The sequence below is a fragment of the Rhinopithecus roxellana genome, chromosome 6, assembly GCF_007565055.1.
Source record: "Rhinopithecus roxellana isolate Shanxi Qingling chromosome 6, ASM756505v1, whole genome shotgun sequence".
Lineage (NCBI taxonomy): Eukaryota > Metazoa > Chordata > Mammalia > Primates > Cercopithecidae > Rhinopithecus > Rhinopithecus roxellana.
This window is the reverse complement of record NC_044554.1, coordinates 72,319,540-72,343,444: the sequence shown is the minus strand read 5'-3', so window position 1 is coordinate 72,343,444 and position 23,905 is coordinate 72,319,540. Positions and strand designations below refer to the sequence as shown.

General features: G+C 38.8%; 1 protein-coding gene across 4 annotated transcripts in view; it reads left to right on the top strand.

Moving 5' to 3' along the window:
* CPED1 (cadherin like and PC-esterase domain containing 1) overlaps window positions 1-23,492 on the top strand; it is a 324,581-nt gene extending 301,089 nt beyond the window's left edge. For all 4 annotated transcript variants that reach the window (XM_010382302.2, XM_030933056.1, XM_030933055.1 and 1 more), the window contains one exon: window positions 21,483-23,492. In XM_010382302.2, the coding sequence (XP_010380604.1) occupies window positions 21,483-21,695 (213 nt within the window). In that variant the 3' untranslated portion in view covers window positions 21,696-23,492. The remainder of the gene's footprint in view (window positions 1-21,482) is intronic.
* The last annotated feature ends 413 nt before the right edge of the window (window positions 23,493-23,905 follow it).

Here is a 23,905-nt window from a genome sequence, read left to right as displayed (position 1 = left end):
CCTGAAACACCTGATGTTCTCATAATCACAGGCAATCCTGTATATAGTAGAACATAAATCACAAAAGAATTTGAAAAAAGTAGGTGAGGGCAAGATCATGGTAAGAGGTGGATGATCCTGTAGGTGATAAAGACCCACTGAAAGGTTTTCAGGAGAGCAGTGAGATGGTCATGGTTTTGTTTCAAACAGTTAATACTAATAACAGTGAGCAAGGAAAATTTGAAGAAGACCAAGTTAGAGAACTTAGGGAATTTTTTTCCAGAAGTCAGGTGACAGATGGTAAAGTTCCACCCAAACCAGGACAGAGACAGCAAGTGTAAGAGAGATGTGGACAAAAGCAAGCCTGGTTTTAAAAAATGATACTGTAGATCTTATTTGTGTCATGTGGGAGTGGGAAGAATCACAGATGACTCCTAACCTGAGTGATGGATTAGGGAGCGAAACTGGCAATTGAGAGAGAGAATGACTGAAAAGGCACCATCTTAGGAAAAGATGATGAGTTCAATTTTGAACAGGTTGTGTTCAAGTTGCCTGTAGGACATCCAGGTGGAGATCTCCAATGGGCAGTTGGATATACAAATATGACACTGGAGGGACCGGTAGGGATGACAGATAGCACAGAGAATCATCAGAAAATAGGTCGTAGTTGAAACCATGAAAATAGGTCATCCACAGAGCCCAGACTCATTGACATCCTGTGTGAACTGCAGAGTTTTGGTAGAGGTGCAAGTGTATTCCTTGTGGCAGAGAAGATGGCAAGTGGTGACGGCTGCATTGCCTGCACGTCATCGACAACCCACCTCTTCTTTCCCACCTTAATCCATTGCGCGATCTCTCAAGGGCTGTAGGCACTTAGCCCTGAATCCTCCTCTGAGCCAGCTTTGCCTCCTGCTGTTCCCACTGAGTGAATTAAATAAGTCTTTGCCCTGTGCCCACTGTATGTGTGAGGTCATGCAGGTTATGTTTTTAACTTCCAAAGAAAGAAAAAAGAAAAGAAAATAGATCATCCAGACAAAGTGAGTAGAGTGGCTGAGAAAGAAACTCCTGGAAACACCAATATTTAAGCAAAGTCTGGAGAAATAGGAGCATTTGAACTTAGAATATAAACTAATAGCAGGAAAACTCTAGTAGAAGGTGATGCCATGGAAAGCCACAGAGTAACCATTTGTGAAAAGGAGACATAGAGACAGGGTCAGTGTTGTTAAATGTAATAGATCTATGAAGGTGAGGATTTCAAAATATTATTTTTGGCAGGAAACAGGGGAGTCTTTTTGGATCATCTTAAGAGTGGTTTCGGTAAAATGTTGGGGAAAGAATTAGACTAGACTACATTGAAGAGGTATAGGAAGTTAAGAAAGGGGGATGATAACAGCTTTCAATAAATTAAAATAAGAAAGGGATAAAGATATTGGATTTAAAGGAGGAAGACTGGCACGTTTTTAAACAGAGGGGAAAGAATCAATACCAAGAGATAGAATAAAAATACAGGACAGAGAAGGACAGTTGGAGAAAGGCCCCTGAGGAGCAGGTGGAGGATTCAGGTAAACAGTGTGTGGGGTGGCAAATGAACAAGATGGGGAGGAGGGTCTCTCCTTCCCTATCATTTCTTTGCCCTCAGCTATTGCAGTATTTTTATCTCAGAGCCTCCAGTGTCAACTACTTGAATCCATCCTTCTTACCCCCCTACCCCACCAGGAGAATGTTCCTATATTTCAAATTCGGTGTTGTCATTTAAAAATCTTTCAATGACCCTGTGCTGAAGATGAGTCACAGATTCCTACACTCCTTTTTTAGAAACGTAGTTTCAAACAGTTCTTTTTGTGTAAAATGATTAGTACTCATTCAATCATCTGTAAGTGAATTCTACCCTCTGCTACTAGTTGATTAGATTAGAGATCAGTGCTCAGTGAGAATGAATTCATTGGTCATGAGGGAGCCCAGCCTTTTCTGAGATGACTTGGTACAAAATCCTGTTTCAAAGGCAGTACCCTATATTGAATGGTGATAACACCGATTAAATCAGGGTCTCTCTCTTAAGAAGGATAATTAAATGGAGGGTCAACAAACAGTGAAAGTAACTTATGTTGAACTGCTATTATGACTCCATAAGGCAGCTATACTACCCAGCCTTTGCGATACTGAAACCTAGAATGTCAGTGTGGCTAAAAAAGAGATGTTGTCCCATAAACTCTTTCGTGTTCTTTGCAATAAACCCCCATGTCAGGGAGTTTATTACTAGCCTTTAAGAACCAAGCTAAGTTAGAGTTTGAACTATTTTGATTAGCATTTCCTACATTAAGGTTTAATGTTCTAATTTGGTGAAAACAGGTTTTGTGGTTTGAGAAATACTGAATATGCCTCTACCTTTTGGGTTCTCAGATAATAATATTAGTATATTAAATAATCCCAAAAGCCCTTACACTAAAGAAGCTGGTTAGCTTAGTGTGACCCAGTTTTTCCCCAGTATTTTTGATCACAGAATGACTTTTTCTTTTTTTTTTTATCACAACTATTAACACCCCACTAAACACACTTTGAGAAAATTGGCATGAGGATAAGGTCTAAAAAATCATGCATGAAGTACAGACTAAATGAGGCAGATTGACCACAAGCATTTATCTTCTCTTCCACTTGAAACCCCAAGAAAAATACTTTAAAGACATAAAGCTACTCACTTACTCCTCATCCCCCACCACAAAGAAAAAACAGAATAAGAAATGACTCATAACAGGCAAGAAATCTGAATTCATTTGAATTCATTCTATGAAGTTTGACTTAGCAGGCAAAATAAGGTACAACTGAAAGTGCCTAGAGAAGAGAAATAGCAGGTGTGAGTGAGGCATACTTTCTGCTCAGATCCTATGCTGAAAAAGTTAAGGCTGAGACACAGGTCAGAAAACAATTGGCTAAAAGTCTATGTACAAAATTGGTAGACCCCTGGGTTCCTCACCCCAGCCCATACAGTTGGGAATCTGTATCATCACATACAATATATTTTTAAATGGAACTGCAGAAAGTCAAGACTCAGAAACACAGGTATAGTAAAGAATAAATTAATCTATAGGCTGAAAACAGAAAGATGAAGGTAAAGTTGGCGTGTGAAGGGAGGAGCCGTGAACTTTTCCCTAGACCTCCTAGCATTCCACAGTCAGGCATAGGGTCCCTCAGACAGGAGGTTGGAGAGCTCTTCTGACAAGAAACGGAATGACCCACCGGAAGATCTTCTTTGAAAAGGCCAGAGTAGTGCTGAGCAAATTCCTACAGTGAAGTCAGCATTTGGAAATGTTAGTCCCCACACAAATTGCATAACATTTAGTGCCTTAATCTTAAATAAAGTATTTAAGTTCAAGAGCGTTAGATAGAAAAAAATACTGTGTGTTAAAGTCCAATAGATTCCAAGAGCCAAGATGCACATCTAAATAGAGCAAAAGAGGAATTAGCTTATAACAAGACTAATATAGGTCATTCCAATAGTGTAAAAATTCAGCAACATAGATATTCAGCCACTTGGGAAATTGAGTTTTAAGACAGGGGAATTTAGTGTCTGGGGAACTGCATGAGAGTGTAAGATAGAACCAACAGTTTAATATTAAATTGGTAAACTTCTGGTCTGGAGCTCCTTACAATCGGTCTCTGCACCACAGAGCAGAATTTGTTCCCAGAGCCAATGCTCAGCTTTATGCAAAGGCAGGAGTTACAAAGGCTCAGCTGTCAGAGTAAGAAGGGCTGGGGATTAGAGCAAGGGTGGGAGGCAGACAATATGCTGACTGCAAATCTGGAAACACCAAAACAAAACAAAACAAAACAAAACTCATTCCTAAAGAGAATTTTAGTCTTGCCCCCTAATCTCCAGCATCTTTGACAGATTCAGAAGTTGGATTCCCTTCAATCAAAACACAGTTTATTTCATGTGGCCATAATTAAATATTTGGGGGCTAAGGAATGAAATGAAAGAATTCCCTATTATCTGTAAAAATTGCATGATGTCTTGAAGTGAGATTATGAGTTATAAGGACTCACTTCTAGCTATTGTTTGTCATGTCATTTTTATTCCACTTTTGTGAATTCTTGGACTACTTTTTCAGCTGATCATGATTTGGTGACTGGATCTTGGATTGAATGCCATCTGCAGAATGACTACATCCAACAAAAAGTACTTCAACAGTATACATTTATCTTAAGACTAGCACATTTGCCTGACCAATCTCATGTTTTCCAGCCTCAGACAGCCATTACCCTGCCTCCTTTTCAGACCCCATCCATGATCATGAAACATATTTGTAATCAGAACATCCTCTAATCCAGTATAGGATAATTTTGGAACACTTGCACCATGAAAATTGTTTTCTATTTTATTCTGTGGATCTGGAACCACATCAGAAGTTCTTTGTGGGTTATTCAGGTCAAGATCAATTTTAAGAAAGGTATTTGTTTGTAATCTGCCTGACACCTTTCCAGTTCACCAAGCCTTCCCTTTTGTACTGGCTTTTTGGAAATTCAAAGTTATTTTTAGATGCAGCAGTTAATTGACATGGCAGTACACACGTTCTGATGACGGTTTATGTGAAATCAATTTTGAGTGTTGAAATTACCTACATTTAATAGTAAACGTTGCAACATTAAGTTTTGTTTCATAATTAGAACAATTTTTGTTTGTTTGGGAAGTCTTATAGTTCCCGTAGGCCAAATCCAGTCAAGTTGAATTGTGGCCATTTTTATGCCTTCTGAAATGTCTCTGTACCCACGTTTTTAATGGCGTGGAGATGTGGAAGTATCTATAATTATAAACTGGCAGATCACTTACCGTATAAGGAATCTATAAAAAAGTAAAAGTTACATCTACACTCCACAGCACAGAATTTCAATTCTTGCTACACCGAGTCACAGAAAAGCGTGGTCATTTACATAGTCTATAAGATCTTATACTTTAAAAACTCTATTTTAGCTCCAAAATTGTTTTCCTAAATTTCTATAGTCAGTATATTAAAAATATTTGTCTTTGAAACACTGTCATCTTTACTTGAAAATCTTACATGTAACTTAATCAAATGTGAACAGTGCTGTGAGAAAAACAATTTTTATTATAAGACTTATGGAACAGTGCTGATCTAACAGATTATCACACGGCATGGAGATAAATTGTCCTTCACTATCTCTTCCTACTTTTAAATGTGCTTCAATGTAGCAAATTCACAAAAAGAAAATAAACACAAAAGTAAAGAGGAGTTACTTCAGATTAAACTGGCAAAATAGAAATTATCCTTTAACACTCACATTTAACATAATGCAAATATTTGCCAAATCAAACATGTATGTATTATTAACCATATGTAGTAGTTCCTTTCCCCTTAGATACACATGTCTGTTTTTCAGTGGTCAAGTCATCTGCACCCAAATGTAGAGAAGCATTTGGATGTATCAAACCATTAGAATTTGTTTGTGATTAAGGTAGCCACTGTATACAAACATCTGAGGCCTTTTGTCTCTGTGTCAAGGCCTAAATCTTTCACTGATGTTTCCTAATGGCTCATTTTGTTGTTTACTATTATTATTATGCCTCAAAGGTAACCTAACATATGTATTACAAGCAGTTCTTTCAAAGTCACATTCCAGTTGACACTTTAGTTGGATTTTAATAACCCCAAATGGCTCTCTGATTTTGGAACGGACCCAAATGGGCACATTTCCACACATGAGATCAAAGGAAAGGAGCAATTTGCTCCTTACTATACAGGTATCAAACATCTTTCACTGGCATAACATTTCCAAGCCTTAAAAATGCAGCTAACTCCTTTTTCTCTGCTTTAGAGCCTATAAGAATAAGTAAAATAAGGTAATATTTCGAAACTCAGGGACTCAGCAACAGCAGTTTGACAGCAATGCTGGACACTGAATTTTACACACACGTTCAAAGGAATAATAGCTGTGTGAACAGATGATCATGCCCACCATAAATTAGCACTAAGTCTTTTGAATGTACTAAGGAACTATTCATAACACGGAAACAACATGGTGCCTGACCTTGGGGAGCTAGTCTCAGACAATGTCTTTGAAGTCACTTCATTCTTGTTCTTACTTCAAGTATCTTAGACATGTGTCTTTATATAGTCCCCTTGAGGGTAGGGAGCATATCTGAATTACTCCATGTGTTTCCTGACGCAGACAACTCTGAAGATTGAAGGATGGATATTATATGGAAAAAACAAAGCATTAAATTGTAATTCTACAAGATACAGAATCATTTTGTTTCTCTTCTACTTTTTCATTACAAAAGGATTCCATGAATTATTTTCACTATAACAATTAAAAATAAGTATATACAAAAAAAAAACAACAAAAACTCCTCTCTTCTACATTAGAGACTCAATTAGCCCTTTGGTACATAGTTCTGTTTTAAATCTACATTCTTGATTTTAATCACATACAATTAAACGTATTAGGACCACATTTATGGTCACTGGATTTATATGAGATTGGGCTTCATATAGAACTACCTTATTTCACCATAAACACTTTAGGGAGTAGTAGTTTAAACCTCATTTTAATCTGCAATGTCAATTTTTCATTCTTCTATCTCAGTATTGAATTCTCCTTGTACTCAGCTTTTAATTTATATTTTGCCGTCAAGTTCTAGAAAGCTATCTACAAAGGAATTTGCACCCTTCATCTAGACAAGAACACAATAATGTAAGATAAAATATACTTGCAAGTTTAACTAAAATGTATTGAGCATGCAATGCATTCCAGCTCCTGTGCTAAGCTCTATGTGTTTAGATTTCTAGTCACTAAGAGTGGGGAAGAGAGACATACAGACACTTTAAATACAATATACGTGACCCTCTTTACCCTGACTCTGTTCCTCTTCTGCTCATGTTGGAACTTTAACTTTAACTCTGTGTAAATATTATAGGTCCTCCCAAACAGGGCCTCTGGGACAAGCCCACTCCCATGGGCTCAGAGCTGTTCCAGCACACACTGCCACGTCTGATTTCTTGTTGCCTGTCTAAGAGCACACATGCTGCAGCTGCCCCAGGCACTAACCATGGTGACTGTCTCCCATGGTTCTGCCTGATACATGCCCTCATAGTCCCAAATCTGCACAATTGTGCAGAGCCTTACTCTGTCCCTTTGTGTATTCTCAGTTGGTGGGTTTCCAAACCTAGGCTCCAATGAGTTATACTGTTTAGTGAAACACATTTTTCAGCATTTACTTATAGTTGCTCACAGTATCATAGAACTCAGTTAATCTCACTGTATTAGTCTGTTCTCATGCTGCTATAAGCACATACCCGAGACTGGGTAATTTATAAAGGAAAGAGGTTTAATTGACGCACAATTCAGCATGGCTGGGGAGGACTCAAGAAACTTACAACTTTGGCAAAAGGGGAAGGAAACACGTCCTTCTTTACATGGTGGCTGCAAAGAGAAGTACAGAGTGAAGTGAGGGAAAAGTCCCTTATAAAAGCATCAGATCTTATGAGAACTCGTTCACTGTCATCAGAACATCATGGAGATAACCATTATTAATACCTCCCATCAGGTCCCTCTCGTAACACATGGGGATTATGGGAACTAAAACAAGCTAAGATTTAGGTGGGGACACAGCCAAACCATATCATTCTGCCCCTGGCCCCTCTCCAAATCTCATGTCCTCACATTTCAAAACACAACCATGCCTTTCTAACAGTCCCCCAAAGTCTTAGCTAACTCTAGCATTAACCCAAAAGTCAAAGTCTAACGTCTCATCTGAGACAAGGTAAGTCCCTTCCACCAATGAGCCTGCAAAACCAAAAGCAAGTTAGTTACTACCTAGATAAAATGGGGGTACAGACATTGGGTAAATACCCCCATTCCAAAGGGAAAGAAATTGGCCAAAATAAAGGGGCTAGAGGCCCCATTCAAATCCAAAAATCCAGTGGGGCAATCATTAAACCTTAAAGTTACAAAATGATCTCCTTTGACTCCAGGTCTCACATCCAAGTCACGCTGATGCAAGAGGTGGTCTCCCATGGCCTTGGGCAGCTCCCCTGTGGCTTCGCAGGGTACAGCCTCCCTCCCAGCTGCTTTCACAGAATGGCATTGGGTGCCTGTGGCTTTTCTAGGCACACAGTGCAAGCTGTTGGTGGATCTACCATTCTGGGGTTTGGAGGACAGTGCCCCTCTTCTCACAGCTCCATTCAGCAGTGCCCTAGTGGGAATTCTGTGTGGGGGCTCTGACCACACATTTCCCTTCTGCACTGTCCTAGCAGAGGTTCTCCATGAAGCTTCTGTCCCTGCAGCAAGCTTCTGCCTGGACATCCAGGCATTTGCATACATCCTCTGAAACCTAGGTGGAGGTTCCCAAACCTAAATTCTAGTCTTCTGCACACCTGCAGGCCCAACACCATTTGGAAGCTGCCAAGGCTTGGGGCTTGCACTCTCTAAAGTAATGGCCTGAGCAGCATATTTGCCTCTTTTGGCCACAGCTGGAGCTGAAGCAGCTGGGACACAGGGCACTATGTCCTGAGGCTGCACAGAACATGGGGCCTTAGGCGTGACCCACTAAATCATTTTTCCCTCCTAGTCCTCCAGACCTGTGATGGGAGGTATTGACATGAAGGTCTCTGACATGCCCTGGAGACATTTTCCCCATTGTCTTGGTGATTAACACTTGGCTCCTCATTACTTATGCAAATTTCTGCAGCTGGCTTAAATTTATCCCCTAAAATGTGTTTTTCTTTTCTGTCACTTCCTCAGCTGCAAATTGTCTCAATTTTTAAGCTCTGCTTCCTCTTGAACACTTGCTGGTTAGAAATTTCTTCTGCCGGATACCCTAAATCATCTTTCTCAAATTCAAAGTTCCACAGATCTCTCGGGCAGGGGCAAAATGCCACCAGTCTCTTTGCTAAAGTATAACAAAAGCCACCCTTGCTCCAGTTCCCAACAAGTTCCTCATCTCCCTCTGAGACCACCTCAGCTCGGACTTTATTGTTCATATCACTGTCAGCATTTTGGTCAAAGTCATTGAACAAGTCTCTAGGAAATTCCAAACTTTCCCACATCTTTGTCTTCTGAGCCCTCCAAGTCTCTAGGAAGTTCCAAACATTTTCCTATCTTCTTCTGAGCCCTCCAAACTGTTCCAACCTCTGCCTGTTAGCCAGTTCCAAGATTACTTTCACATTTTGGGTATCTTTACAGCAGTCCCCCATTACTAGGTACCAATTTACTATAATAGTCTGTTCTCACACTGCTATGAGGACATATGTGAGACTGGGTAATTTATAAAGGAAAGAGATTTAATTGACTCACAGTTCAGCATGGCTGGGGAAGCCTCAGGAAACTTACAATCATAGTGGAAAGGAAGCAAACATGTCTTTCTTCACATGGTGGCAGCAAGGAGAAGTGCATGGTGAAGTGAGGGAAAGCTCCTTATAAAACCATCATATCTCCTGAGAACTCACTCACTATTGTGATAACAGCATGGAGGTAACTGTCCCCATGATTCAGTTTCCTCCCACCAGGTCCCTCTCATGACATGTGGGGATTACAGGAACTACAATTCATGATGAGATTTGGGTGGGGGCATGGCCAAATCATATCACTCATCATTGCAGAGGTGAGATATGCCAAGTTGCATCTGAAATTAAGTAGAAGACACAGCCTCAAGGTTCTTTCCCCAGGGTTTCCTCAGTCTCATAAACAAGCATGGCAGGAATGACCTGCCTGTCAGTGCATTACACAGACCCATGTATTACTGAATCCCTCAGTCCAAACCTGGGATCCTCCTAGAAGACACACTACTTTTCCACTGGCATTCTTTCTCCTACCCCTGGGAGATTCTGAAGGATTATAAGGTTAATGGCTGATCAAATTTGGTTTTTAAAAATCCAGTTAATATCTAGGATGATAACAGGATTACACATGTGCTCAAGAAGTTGGTGGATGGCAGCATTGGAGAGATGTTAGAACAAGTTATCACTGGATAACATGAGTCCCCAAACAACAGGAATAAAAGCTGCAGATGGAAAAGTGGTGTCCTTGAAGTGGCACTAGATGTTCAGAGAAAATTAACTACACCTGGTGTATTAGTCCATTTTCATACTGCTACAAAGGGCTTCCTGAGACTGCATAATTTATAAAGGAAAGAGGTTTAATTGACTCACAGTTCAGCATGGCTGAACAGTTGGGAGGGCTCAGAAGAAGATAGGAAAATGTTTGGAACTTCCTAGAGACTTGGAGGGCTCAGAAACTTAGAGGCCTCAGGAAACTTACGATCGTGGCAGAAGGCAAAGGGGAAGCAGGCACCTTCTTCACAAGGTGGCAGAAAGGAGAAGTGCCAAGTGAAGGAGGAAGAGCCCCTTATGAAATTATTAAATCCCATGTGAACTCACTCACTATTATGAAAACAGCATGGAGGAAACACCTCCCCAATTCAATTACCTCTACCTGGTCTCTCCCTTGACACGTGGGGATTATGGAGATTACAATTCAAGATGAGATTTGAGTGGGGACACAAAACTTAACCTTATCATCTGGGATTTAAAGATCATTAACCACGGTAGGACAAGTAGCACCACCATCAGTGCTACCCTTTTATACCCCCTACCTTCTCCTGCCACACACACACACAGACACACACACACATTCACACACACACACACAAGAAGGTTGTGGTGTCTTCCTGGAGAAGCAGCATTTTAATTTTGGCAATGAAACCAAGGAAACCTTCAGTGACAATGGTGACTCTCTAAGAGACTTTGTTTACCATGGAAAAGAGGTTTCCAAAGGAACAACTGAGAGGTGTAACAGCCAGGGGAAGGCATCAGAAACCAGAGAGGAAGCACCAAGTTTGTGACCACTAGAACTCCTTCAGTCAGCTGATGGTAGATTCAAATCATAATGAGTCATGATTGTAGACTCTATGCATAGTGATTAATGAATACCTGGTATTGAAAGTCTCCTCTCATCACTTTTTTTCCTTTCAAATGGTCTTAACTATTTTCCTACATTTATTCTTTAAGATATATTTTAGAATTTTTTTTCATGTTTTCCCCAAATTTTTCTGTGATTACAATTAGAATACCATTTTAATTAACTTGGGAAGATTTGACATGACACGTCTGCATTTGTTCATGTGCTTTTTAATGACTCATTAAACTTTTGATACATTTTTCACCTGCATCCTATATACCATTGTTGAATTTAGTGAAGTTGTTTCAGTATTGTAATGGGATCTTTCCTCTAATATATTTCTTACTAATTATTTATAGACTACAGAAAAGCTGTACAATTTTCAAATGTTAACTTTATAATATCTAATTATTTTTCAGTATATTCCTTGGATTTTCAGGGTAAACAATCATACAATTACATATAATTGTTTGGTAATTTTCTGTAATGAAATATTTCATAATATTGAAACATTTTGCATTCCTGAAATAAATTGTATGGGCTAGTGATACGGCATAAAATACTGCCAAATGTTTTTAATGCTCCTGGATTCAATTCACAATGGCAAAGGAATTTTTACAAATCAAAATTAAACTAATTCTTTGTAGTATCAGAATGCTAATGACTTAACAAAGGGATTAGGAAACATCATCTTTGATTATTTTCTACAAAATAGTTTCCAAGGGAAACCAAGTGAATTGTGTTGTTGGGCCAGTCACTGGCCTGGGCATGAAGGGTTCTATCTTGAAGAACATATGGGAGCACTGGCCCTATAGAAGGCATTAGCCTGGTCCTCAGAAGCTACAAGAGACCCTATCATCCTGATTTCCTTTCTCAGACATCAATTTAGTGATCTCTAAAAATAGAAATATCAACCTTCCCATCAAGATCTGTCAAAATACTGACACTACCAAATGGAAGCCATATGCTTCAGCAGATACACTGGAGATCTATATTTTGTATATCCCATTTATGGATCACATTTAAGATTGTTGTAAGCATCTACACCAGCATTATCCAATGTTTGTAATGCAACTTTAAATTCAACCCTAAAATCACACAAATATTAAAATAATGTTTAAAGAACTGTAACCTTTTTCACTGGGATAGACCCTTTTCTATTTTGCATGTAATTAGTATGCAGACCATCAGGCACTTGCAAAAGCCGGAACTCTAGATAAAATCGTATAAACAAAATTAACCTTATTTTGGCTTCAGAACATTGGAATAATATTATTTCAAGGTCGAATGTTATATTTATGCTTAAATGTTTTCTTAAATAAACTTCCTGAAGACTGTTCACTTATCTTGCTGTGAGTGCAAACCTCCTCTAAAATTGACAAAACTTTCAGGAAAACATTGATGTACCTCTCCTGCCTATCATATTTAGAGTTGCCATATAACCAAATAAGGATGGAAAGAGCTGTACACATTAGAAACTTTTGACCCCGGGACCTAGAATATTAATCAGTGGTTAACTGCAAACTGAGCTCTAAATTACAATCCACAGGGATTCCTCACTATAACCTCCTGATTTCACTGGATTTCTTAAGAGTTACCTGATTTGAGGGCCTGATCAAGACAAAGCCAAACCTTCCACAGCTACAGGAAAACATCTCTTTGTGGTTAGCAGAGTATAACTGGTTTTAAAACATATTATTGTTTCATTTTTTTCTTCAAATGTGAATAGTTTCACAATTTTATCATTACAAAATAATGCACATTCATTATATTATGCTAAAAGAAAAAATCAAGCCAAAAGTTACAAGAATACGTTAAAAATGTCCTGTAATTCCTCTACCAAAAGGTCACTACTGTTAATATTTTGGTATAGATCTTTACATATTTCCTATTCAAATAAGTTATAAGAAATGGTTCAAGTTCATTTGCAATGTAACTAAAACTATTTCTCTTCTAAATAGATATCATGGGATTTCTTAAAAAATACTCAATTTTGTTTACATGGAACTATTTTCATTGCAATACCTTATATGAGATGAAAAAATATGTACCTAAATTATGATGTATAACTCAAAACAATTTTTTAAAAACTGTGTAAACTAAAATTACTTTCATTAGTCATTGGTACTAGTCTATATGTCCAAATAGTGACAGAAAAAAATATCTTATAATTACTTTAAAGTGATGAAATTCATAATTTGTTATTCTTTTATTTTTATTATACTTTTAAGTTCTGGGATACATATGCAGAACTTGCAAGTTTGTTACATAGTTATACATGTGCCATGGCGGTTTGCTGCACCCATCAACCCATCATCTACATTAGGTATTTCTCCTAATTCTATCCCTCCACTTCCCCCCAAACTCTTGACAGGCCCCAGTGTGTGGTGCTCCCCTCCCTGTGCCCATATGTTCTCATTGTTCAACTCCCACTTAACGAGTGAGAGCATGAGGTGTTTGGTTTTCTGTTCCTGTGTTAGTTTGCTGAGAATGATGGTTGCCAGCTTCATCCATGTTGCTGCAAAGCACATGAAACTCATTCTTTTTTATGGCTGCCTAGTATTCCATGGTGTATATGTGACACATTTTCCTTATCCAGTCTAATAATGATGGGCATTTTGGTTGGTTACAAGTCTTTGCTATTGTGAATGGTGGTGTAATAAACATATGTGTGCATGTGTCTTTATAGTAGAATGATTTATAATCCTTTGGGTATATACTCAGTAATGAGATTACTAGGTCAAATAGTATTTCTAGTTCTAGATCTTGAGGAATCGCCTCACTGTCTTCGACAATGGTTGAAATAATTTACACTCCCACCAACAGAGTAAAAGTATTCCTATTTCTCCACATCCTCTGCAGCATCTGTTGCTTCCTGATGTTTTAATGATCGCCATTCTAACTGGCATGAGATGGTATCTCATTGTAGTTTCCATCTGCATTTCTCTAATGACCAGTGATAATGAGCTTTTCTCATATGTTTGTTGGCCGCATAAATGTCTTCTTTTGAGAAGTGTCTGTTCATATCCTTCACCCACTTTTTGATGGGGTTGTTTTCTTCTTGTAAATTTGTTTAAGTTCCTTGTAGACTCTGGATTTAGCCCTTTGTCAGATGGATAGATTGCAAAAATTTACTCCCATTCTGTAGGTCGCCTCTTCACTCTGATGATAGTTTCTTTGGCTGTGCAGAAACTCTTTAATTTAATTAGATCCCATTTGTCTATTTTGGCTTTTGGTGCCATTGCTTTTGGTGTTTTATTCATGAAGTCTTTGCCCATGTCTATGTCCTGAATGGTATTGCCTAGATTTTCTTCTAGAGTTTTTATGGTTTTAGGTCTTATGTTTAAATCTTTAATCCATCTTGCATTAATTATTGTATAAGGTGTAAGGAAGGGGTCCAGTTTCAGTTTTCTGCATATGGCTAGCCAGTTTTCCCAACACCATTTATGAAATAAGGAATCCTTTTACCATTGCTTGTTTTTGTCAGGTTTGTTAAAGATCAGATGGTTGTAGATGTGTGGTGTTATTTCTGAGGCCTCTGTTCTGTTCCATTGGTCTATATATTTGTTTTGGTACCAGTACCATGCTGTTTTGGTTACTGTAGCCTTGTAGTATAGTTTGGAGTCAGGTAGTGTGATGCCTCCAGCTTTGTTCATTTGCTTAGGATTGTCTTGGCTATACGGGCTCTTTTTTGGTTTCATATGAAATTTAAAGTAGTTTTTTCTAATTCTGTGAAGAAAGTCAATGGTAGCTTGATAGAAATAGCAGTGAATCTATGAATTACTTTGGGCAATATGGCCATTTTCACAATATTGATTCTTCCTATCCATAAGCATGGAATGTTTTTCCATTTGTTTGTGTCCTATCTTATTTCCTTGGGCAATGGTTTGTAGTTCTCTTTGAAGGGGTTCTTCACATCCCTTGTAAATTGTATTCCTAGGTATTTTGTTCTCTGTGTAGCAATTGTGAATGGGAGTTCACTCATGATTTAGTGCTCTGTTTGTCTATAATTGGTGTATAGGAATGCTTGTGATTTTTGCACATTGATTTTGTATCCAGAGACTGCTGAAGTTGCTCATCAGCTCAAGGAGTTCTGGGCTGAGATGGTGGAGTTTTCTAAATATACAATCATGTCATCTGCAAACAGTGACAATTTGACTTCCTCTCTTCCTATTTGTGAATACGCTTTATTTCTTTCTCTTGCTCGATTGCCCTGGCCAGAACGTCCAGTACTATGTTGAATAAGAGTGGTGAGAGAGGGCATCTTTGTCTTGTGCCGGTTTTCAAAGGGAATGCTTCTAGCTTTTGCCCATTCATTATGATATTGGCTGTGGGTTTGTCATAAATAGTTCTTATTATTTTTAGATACATTCCATCAATGCCTAGTTTATTCAGTGTTTTTAGCATGACGGGTGTTGAATTTTATCGAAGGCCTTTTCTGCATCTATTGAGATGATCATGTGGTTTTTGTCATTGGTTCTGTTTATGTGATAGATTACATTTATTGATTTGCATATGTTGAACCCGTCTTGCATCGCAGGGATGGAGCCGACTTGATTGTGGTGGATAAGCTTTTTAATGTGCTGCTGTATTTGGTTTGCCAGTATTTTATTGAGTATTTTCACATCGATGTTCATCAGGGATATTGGCTTGAAATTTTCTTTTTTGTTGTTGTTGTGTCTCTGCCAGGTTTTGATATCAGGATGATGCTGGCTTCATGAAATGAGTTAGGGAGGGGTTCCTCTTTTTCCATTGTTTGCAATAGTTTCAGAAGGAATGGTACCAGCTCCTCTTTGTACCTTTGGTAGAATTCGACTGTGAATCCTTCTGGTCCTGGGGTTTTTTTTTTTTGGTTGGTAGGCTATTAATTACTGCCTCAATTTCAGAACTTGTTATCGGTCTATTTGACTTCTTCCTGGCTTAGTCTTGGGAGGGTGTATGTGTCCAGGAATTATCTTTTTCTTCTAGATTTTATAGTTTATTTGCATAAAGGTGTTTATAGTATTCTCTGATGGTAGTTTGTATTCCTGTGGGATCAGTGGTGATATCCCCTTTATCATTTTTTATTGTGTCTATTTGATTATTCTCTCTTTTCTTCTTTATTAGTCTGGCTAGAGGTCTATCTATTTTGCTAATCTTTCCAAAAAACCACCTCCTGGATTCACTGATTTTTTGAAGGGTTTTTCGTGTCTCTATCTCCTTCAGTTCTGCTCTGATCTTAGTTATTTCTTGTCTTCTGCTAGCTTTTGAATTGGTTTGCTCTTGCTTCTCTAGTTCTTTTAGTTGTGACATTAGGTTGTCAATTTTAGATCTTTCCCACTTTCTCATATGGGCGTTTAGTACTATAAATTTCTCTCTAAACACTGCTTTAGTTGTGTCCTAGAAATTCTGGTATGTTGTGTCTTGGTTCCCATTGGTTTCAAAGAACTTATTTATTTCTGCCTTAATTTCATTATTTACCCGGTAATCATACAGGAGCAGGTTGTTCAGTTTCCATATAGTTGTACGATTTTGAGTTAGTTTCTTAATCCTGAGTTCTAATTTGATTGCACTGTGGTCTGAGAGACTGTTTGTTATGATTTCTGTTCTTTTGCATTTGCTGAGGAGTGTTTTATTTCCAATTATGTGGTCAATTTTAGAATAAGTGTCATGTGGTGATGAGAAGAATGTATATTCTGTTGATTTGGGATGGAGAGTTCTGTAGATGTCTATTAGGTCTGCATGGTCCAGAGCTGAGTTCAAGTCCTGAATATCCTTGTTAATTTTCTGTCTCGTTGATCTGTCTAATATTGACAATGGGGTGTTAAAGTCTCCCACTATTATTGTGTGGGAATTGAGTCTCCTTGCAGGTCTCTAAGAACTTTCTTTATGAATCTAGGTGCTCCTGTATTGGGTACATATATTTACAATAGTTAGCTCTTCTTGTTGCATTGATCCTTATACCATTATGTAATGCCCTTCTTTCTTTATCTCCTTTGATCTTTGTTACCTTAAAGTCTGTTTTATCAGAGACTAGGATTGCAACTCCTGGTGTTTGTTTGTTTGTTTCCATTTGCTTGGTAAATCTTCCTCCATCCCTTTATTTTGAGTCTATGTGTGTCTTTGCATGTGAGATGGGTCTTTTGAATACAGCACACCAATGGGTCTTGACTATCCAATTTGCCAGTCTGTGCCTTTTAACTGGGGCATTTAGCCCATTTACACTTAAGGTTAATATTGTTGTGTGTGAAGTTGATCCTGTCATTATAAGGCTAGCTGGTTATTTTGCCCATTAGTTGATGCAGTTTTTTCATAGTGTCAATGGTCTTTACAATTTGGTATGTTTATGCAGTGCCTGGTACCAGTTTTTCCTTTTGATATTTAGTGCTTCCTTCAGGAGCTCTTGTAAGACAGGCCTGGTGGTGACAAAATCCCTCAGCATTTGCTTGTCTGTAAAGGATTTTATTTCTCCTTCACTTATAAAGCTTAGTTTGGCTATGAAATTCTGATTTTCTTTAAGAATATTGAATATTGGCCCCCACTCTCTTCTGGCTTGTAGGGCTTCTGCAGAGGTCCACTGTTAGTCTGATGCTTCCCTTTGTGGGAAACCTGACCTTTCTCTCTGGCTGCATTTTTTCCTTCATTTCAACCTTGGTAAATCTAATGATTATGTGTCTTAGGGTTGCTCTTCTCGAAGAGTATCTTTGTGGTATTCTCTGTATTTCCTGAATTTGAATGTTGGCCTGCCTTGCTAGGTTGGGGAAGTTCTGCGTAATATCCTGAAGAGTGTTTTCCAACTTGATTCCATTCTCCCTGTCACTTTCAGGTACAGCAATCAAACGTAGGCTTGATCTTTTCACATAGTCCCATATTTCTTGGAGGCTTCATTCTTTCCTTTTCTTTTTTCTTTTCTTTTTTTTTTTTTTTTTTTTTTTGAGATGAAGTCTTGCTCTGTCACCCAGGCTGGAGTGCAGTGGTGCAACCTCGGCTCACTGCAAGCTCTGCCTCCCAGGCCAGGTTCACACCATTCTCCTGCCTCAGCCTCCCTAGTAGCTGGGACCACAGGCACCCACCACCATGCCCAGATAAGTTTTTGTATTTTTAGTGAGACGAGGTTTCATCGTGTTAGCCAGAATGGTCGCCATCCCCTGACTTCATGATCCGCCTGCCTCGGCCTCCCAAAGTGCTGGGATTACAGGCATGAGCCACCACGCCTAGCTGGGGAAATTCTCCTGAAAAATATCCTGAAGAGTATTTTCCAACTTGGTTCCATTCTCCCCATCACTTTCAGGTACACCAATCAAAGGTAGGCTTGGTCTTTTCACATAGTCCCATATTTCTTGGAGACTTTGTTCATTCCTTTTCTTTTCCTTTCATTCTTTTTTCTCTAATCTTGTCTTCATGCTTTATTTCATTAAGTTGATCTTCAATCTCTGATATCATTTCTTATGCTTGATCAATTCAGTTATTGATACCTGTGTATGCTTCCCAAAGTTCTCATGCTGTGTTTTTCAGCTCCATCAGGTCATTTATGTTCTTCTCTAAACTTATTATTTTAGTTAGCAGTTCCTGTAACCTTTTATCAAGGTTACTAACTTCCTTGCATTGGGTTAGAACAAGCTCCTTTAGCTTGGAGGAGTTTGTCATTACCCACCTTCTGAAGCCTGTTTCTGTCAATCCTCAAACTGATTCTCCATCCAGTTTTGTTCCCTTGCTGGCACGGAGTTGTGATCCTTTGGAGGAGGAGAGGCATTCTGGTTTTTGGAATTTTCAGCCTTTTTGTGCTGGTTTTTCCTCATCTTCATGGATTTGTCTACCTTTGGTCTTTGATGTTGGTGACCTTCGGATGGGGTTTTTATGTGGGCGTCCTTTTTGTTGATGTTGATGCTATTGCTTTCTATTTGTTAGTTTTCCTTCTAACAGTCAGGCCCCTCTTCTGCAGGTCTGCTGGAGTTTGCTGGAGGTCCACTCCAGACCCCGTTTGCCTGGGTATCACCACCGGAGGTTGCAGAACAGCAAAGATTGCTGCCTGCTCCTTCCTCTAGAACCTTCATTCCAGAGGGGCACCTGGGCACCTGCCAGATGCCAGCTGAAGCTCTCCTGTATGAGGTGTCTGTCGACACCTGCTGGGATCTGTCTCCCAGTCAGGAGGCACAGGAGTCAGGAACCAACTTGAGGAGGCAGTCTGTCCCTTAGCAGAGTTCTAGTGCTATGCTGGGAGATCCTCTGCTCTCTTCAGAGCTAGCTAGCAAGCAGGAATGTTTAAGTCTGCTGAAGCTGCACCCACAGCTGCCCCTTCCCCCCAGTGCTCTGTCCCAGGGAGAAGAGAGTTTTATCTATAAGCCCCTGATGGGGGCTGTTGCCCTTCTTTCAGAGATGCTCTGCCCACAGAGGAGGAATCTAGAGAAGCAGCCTGGCACTGTGGTGGGTTCTGCACCCAATTTGAAATTCCCAGCAGCTTTGTTTACACTGTGAGGGGAAAACTGCCTACTCAAGCCTCAGTAATGGTAGACGCCCCTACCCCCACCAAGCTCGAGTGACCCAGGTCAACTTCAGGCTGCAGTGTTGGCAGCAAGAATTTCAACCCAGTGGATCTTAGCTTGTTGGGCTCCATGGGTTGGGATCCACTGAGCAAAACCACTTGGCTTCGTGGCTTCAGCCCCATTTCCAGGGGAGTGAATGGTTCTGTCTTGCTGGTGTTCCAGGCACCACTGGGGTATGAAACAAAACCTCCTGCAGCTAGCTCAGAGTCTGCCCAAATGGCTGCCCCATTTTGTGCTTGAAACTCAAGGCCCTGGTGGCATAGGCACCCGAGAGAATCTCCTGGTCTGTGGGTTGCGAAGATTGTGGGAAAAGCGAAGTATCTGGGTCAGATAGCACCATCCCTCATGGCACAGTCTCTCATGGCTTCCCTTGGCTAGGGGAGGGAGTTCCCCAACCCCTTTCACTTCCCTGGTGAGGCAATGCCTCACCCTGCTTCAGCTCTCCCTCCATGGGCTGCACCCACTGTCTACCCAGTCCCAGTGAGATGAAACAGGTACCTCAGTTGGAAATGCAGAAATCAGCTGCCTTCTGCCTAGGTCTCACTGGGAGCTGCAGACTGGAGCTGTTCCTATTTGGCCATCTTGCCCAGCCCCCCATGTGTCATTCATTTATTATAAAGACACCCAAAACATCCTTACCAGTACTTTTTCTCCTTCCCTTCCTCTCTTTTTCTACTTCCCAACTTTCCCCCAATCTCTCTCTCTCTCTGTCCCCGTTTTGCTCTCTAGTGCTAACAACCTGAGTTTGATTAACTCAGTAATTAAAGCTGATAATTATATGATTTCACCAGGACAACGTTTGTAAAATATACAAGTAGACACAAATGTAGCCTCTTTGTTTGGATGTGTCCGTATATCTATTCATAAAGTAACCATGAATGAAATCACAAGAAACGAACAATATATTTGGGGAGGGAATTTAGTAGCTTGGGGTGAGGAACAGAAATCAGAAATAAACTGTTTTATTATATACCCTTTTATAACTTATGATGCTTCTTAAAAACCACTGTTTTCTGTGGTAAGCAGATCTATGCAAACCTACCCCCAAAAGTTCAGGAAGCTGAGAGGCTGAAGAAAGAGGCCAACAAATCCATTTTCTTAGAAAGGAACTTTTAAAAGGGACTTACAAACAGAAGCCCTGTGTCTGTGACTCGGGTGGCAGCAAGACACAATGGTGGTTCCCTGCACTATTATTACCCCAGACTCAGAGTTTATATGCCATTGGAAAAAGGTGATTCAGAGGGATGTGTAGGAAGATTGAAGTATGATAACATCAAGGTTGTTTTGACCTAAGGGCAGGATTTACCATAAGTGTGCTCTTACACAAGGAACAATAGATAAACTGGAAATCTTACAGACCTTCCTGGGACTGGGGTTAATCAGAAGTCAACATGGCAGATTAGCATCCAGTGGAGTTACTTTAGCCTCCTATACAACTATACAAAAAAAAAAAAAAAAGAAGAAGAGAGAAAGAAAGAAAAATAAGTCCAAAACTAAATCTACATATATATATCTAAATATACAAAGTTATTAGTTTAACAGTGCAAGTGCCCAGAGCAACAAAACCACTAAAAGTAACAGTTAGCTTCTGCAATGGAAAAATGTTTTTTCTTTTCTCTGAAAATAGCTTTAATTGCCATTTTATAGAAGAGTGCCATGACATGTTTAGGGTACCATGTTTGAATCAGTGGCCCGGCAAAGGCACACCAGTGCCTTTCCTATTGTGGTGCTATGTCAAACTGTATGTTAGTGTGCCTGGCCTGAAAACACACACACACACACATACACACACACACACACACACACAAGAGTGGCAGATAAATCATCTGAGATTGTTCCTTAATTGCATTGGAGGCAGCTGCAATGAGGTAAGAAAAGTGACAAAGTTGAATTTTAACCTTGGTCTTTTTTGAAGCGTAAGTTAGAGCCATTCCTGGTTATGTAAGTCATATTCATGCCCTTTTGGCAACATCCGTGTGGCAGAGATGCATGCTCAAGTTTGAGAGTTAGTTATGCAGGGATCAGATATTCTTGATTTTGCCTCACAGTTTTCTTGCTCTTCATTTGCAGGTAGTGAAATCAAAGTTATCCAAAGAATATAACTTTATTAAAATGAAAAGATCAAGAAATCATATCCTGGGAAGATATTTCAGCAATCAAAGCAAACTACAACAGGGCACTGTAACAAATTTTCGATCGCCATATCATGTCAGAGGTCCAATAAATCAGGTTTGTTCTGAAATCCTTCTCAGCAGGATGTGTGTAAATAAAAGGACTATGTAGGCGCCCTGCAGGAGAGCTGAATCTGGAGCTGGAGACAAGCTACTCACCCGGACAATGTTCTAGGAGCCAAGAGCTGCGCATCACACACATTTGAGATTGACCACACACACTTGTGCACATCAGCACATGCTTGCACACCGGTACACACACAGTTAAATAATGATAACACTTCTTCTTACAGCTTTATGAATTCAAGATGTGATCTTGAACACAAGTCCATTTCACAGTGAAAGATATACCTAGAAAAACGTTACTTGAAGCATAGTTATTAACCAGAACCACTGTGGGCCAGGTATGGCATTGTGATAATAAAGAGAAATACAGACACTTGAATTATGTGAAAAAAAGATAATGGTCTTTCGTCTTGTCTTACCATCTCTATAGGTACATCAATATTGAAAAGGAGAAAAGCCAATTACATTCCACTGGCAAGTAGAGGTTGTGCTTGCATTCTTCACCAGGAGAAATGTGGTGTTTATGATGGCTTAGGCTTTGTGAATCTAATGCTTATGAAAAACATTTCTTCCTATACTTTTTAAATTGTATTACTGAAAGGAAAAGAACAGGAATGTTCCACAAGGGAATTTGAAGAGATTCTACGAGAGAGATATAAAGTGAAATATTTTATCGTTAAAACACCAATATATTTAACTTTGCACTTCTTATGTTTCTCATAAACATTCCCTCTTGTCCTATCTGTGCACTTGGATGGGTAACTGCAGTCTGAATTAATGAAATACATAATTTTAAAGTAAGTAACAAAATTTAGTGCCTCATGTATTACTTTACTATGTTTCATTGATATTACTTAAATCTTGTGTTTGCCATTACAGCCCTATGTAACTTAAAATTACAATTACATTTTATGTAAATATTTTGCAAAGGATTATGCATTCTCAAATGCATAGGTATTTTTTCCCATTGAGCATTTGCATATGTCCACAAATAGTATTATGTTACTAGTATATATATTTTGATCTTCCTGAGCAACTATATCAAATCCAAATTTAGAGTAGACATAAAATTATTATTTTAATTAAAACTGTGGCATACGTATAATACATACCTAATTCTAGTAGTGAGAACTATCTCTTCTATCTCTTTAGGTTCAAAATGGTGAATTTCTTTATTATACAAATGCTTTGTTGTGAGATAACATCATGCAGTTACAATGGATTTTAAAGGTTTGTCTTTTTTGGGTGGGGTGGGAAGCTGAGAGGGTTAATTCAATACATGGCTGAAATTACCAAGTGTATAAATACCTCAATTTCACTACCATACAAGAAAAAAACACCTATTTGCATTGATCAGTTCTTTTGTGTGAATATCCACTTCCTTTAAATACTCTATTTTTATATATATTTTTATATGAAGATAAACACGAATTTATATTTAACTGTCTTAAATTATATTTACATAAATGCAAATATCATTTGATATAAACAATACAAATCTGCATCTTACAGATGATAATATTTTTAGAAGAATGATATGGTATTAACTTTAAAAATAAGACTTTTCTAATATACACTTAAATGCAAACATCATTTTTAGATTTTCAGTGATTTTTTTTTAATGACATAAAACGTTGCCTGTATGTGCAGCCTCTCCATCATGTTTTAACATATTGTGTACTCTGTAGCAGTTTTACAGTCAGTATTTCTTATAATTTTATTTTGACCTATCCGTAATCATCTGACTGAGGTTACTCTGGTATTTGCCTCTTCACTGCTGAAATAATAATGGATTTTAGAAACAATTGTAATAATATCGCTAATAAATGTCTTACGAGTAATAGTCTGTGTTTGTAGAGTATCTTTTATTTTCTTTTTTACTGAAGATGTACGACTATGCAAACAGTGACCACTTGGCAGGGATATTATCATGTGGATTCAAGAATTATAGCGTGGTTAAACAGGATTAACTAGATAGTCCCTTCTAAGCCTAATATTCTCTAAGTTTATGATCAGATGAACTTCCCACTGTGCAATGACCAAAATGTATGAAGATAATGTATTGTAGTGACAAGCTTTTTAAAAATAATAATAATAATAGCAATAATAAGACACAAGTGCCAAGAATCATTTTAATTGCTCCTTAACTGAAACTGCATTTTATTTTACCTAGGTGTATGTGTATGTGTGTGCACATGTGTTTGTACGTATTTAGCAAGTTCCTAATTTCAAGGGGAAAAAAATGGGAGTAGGCAT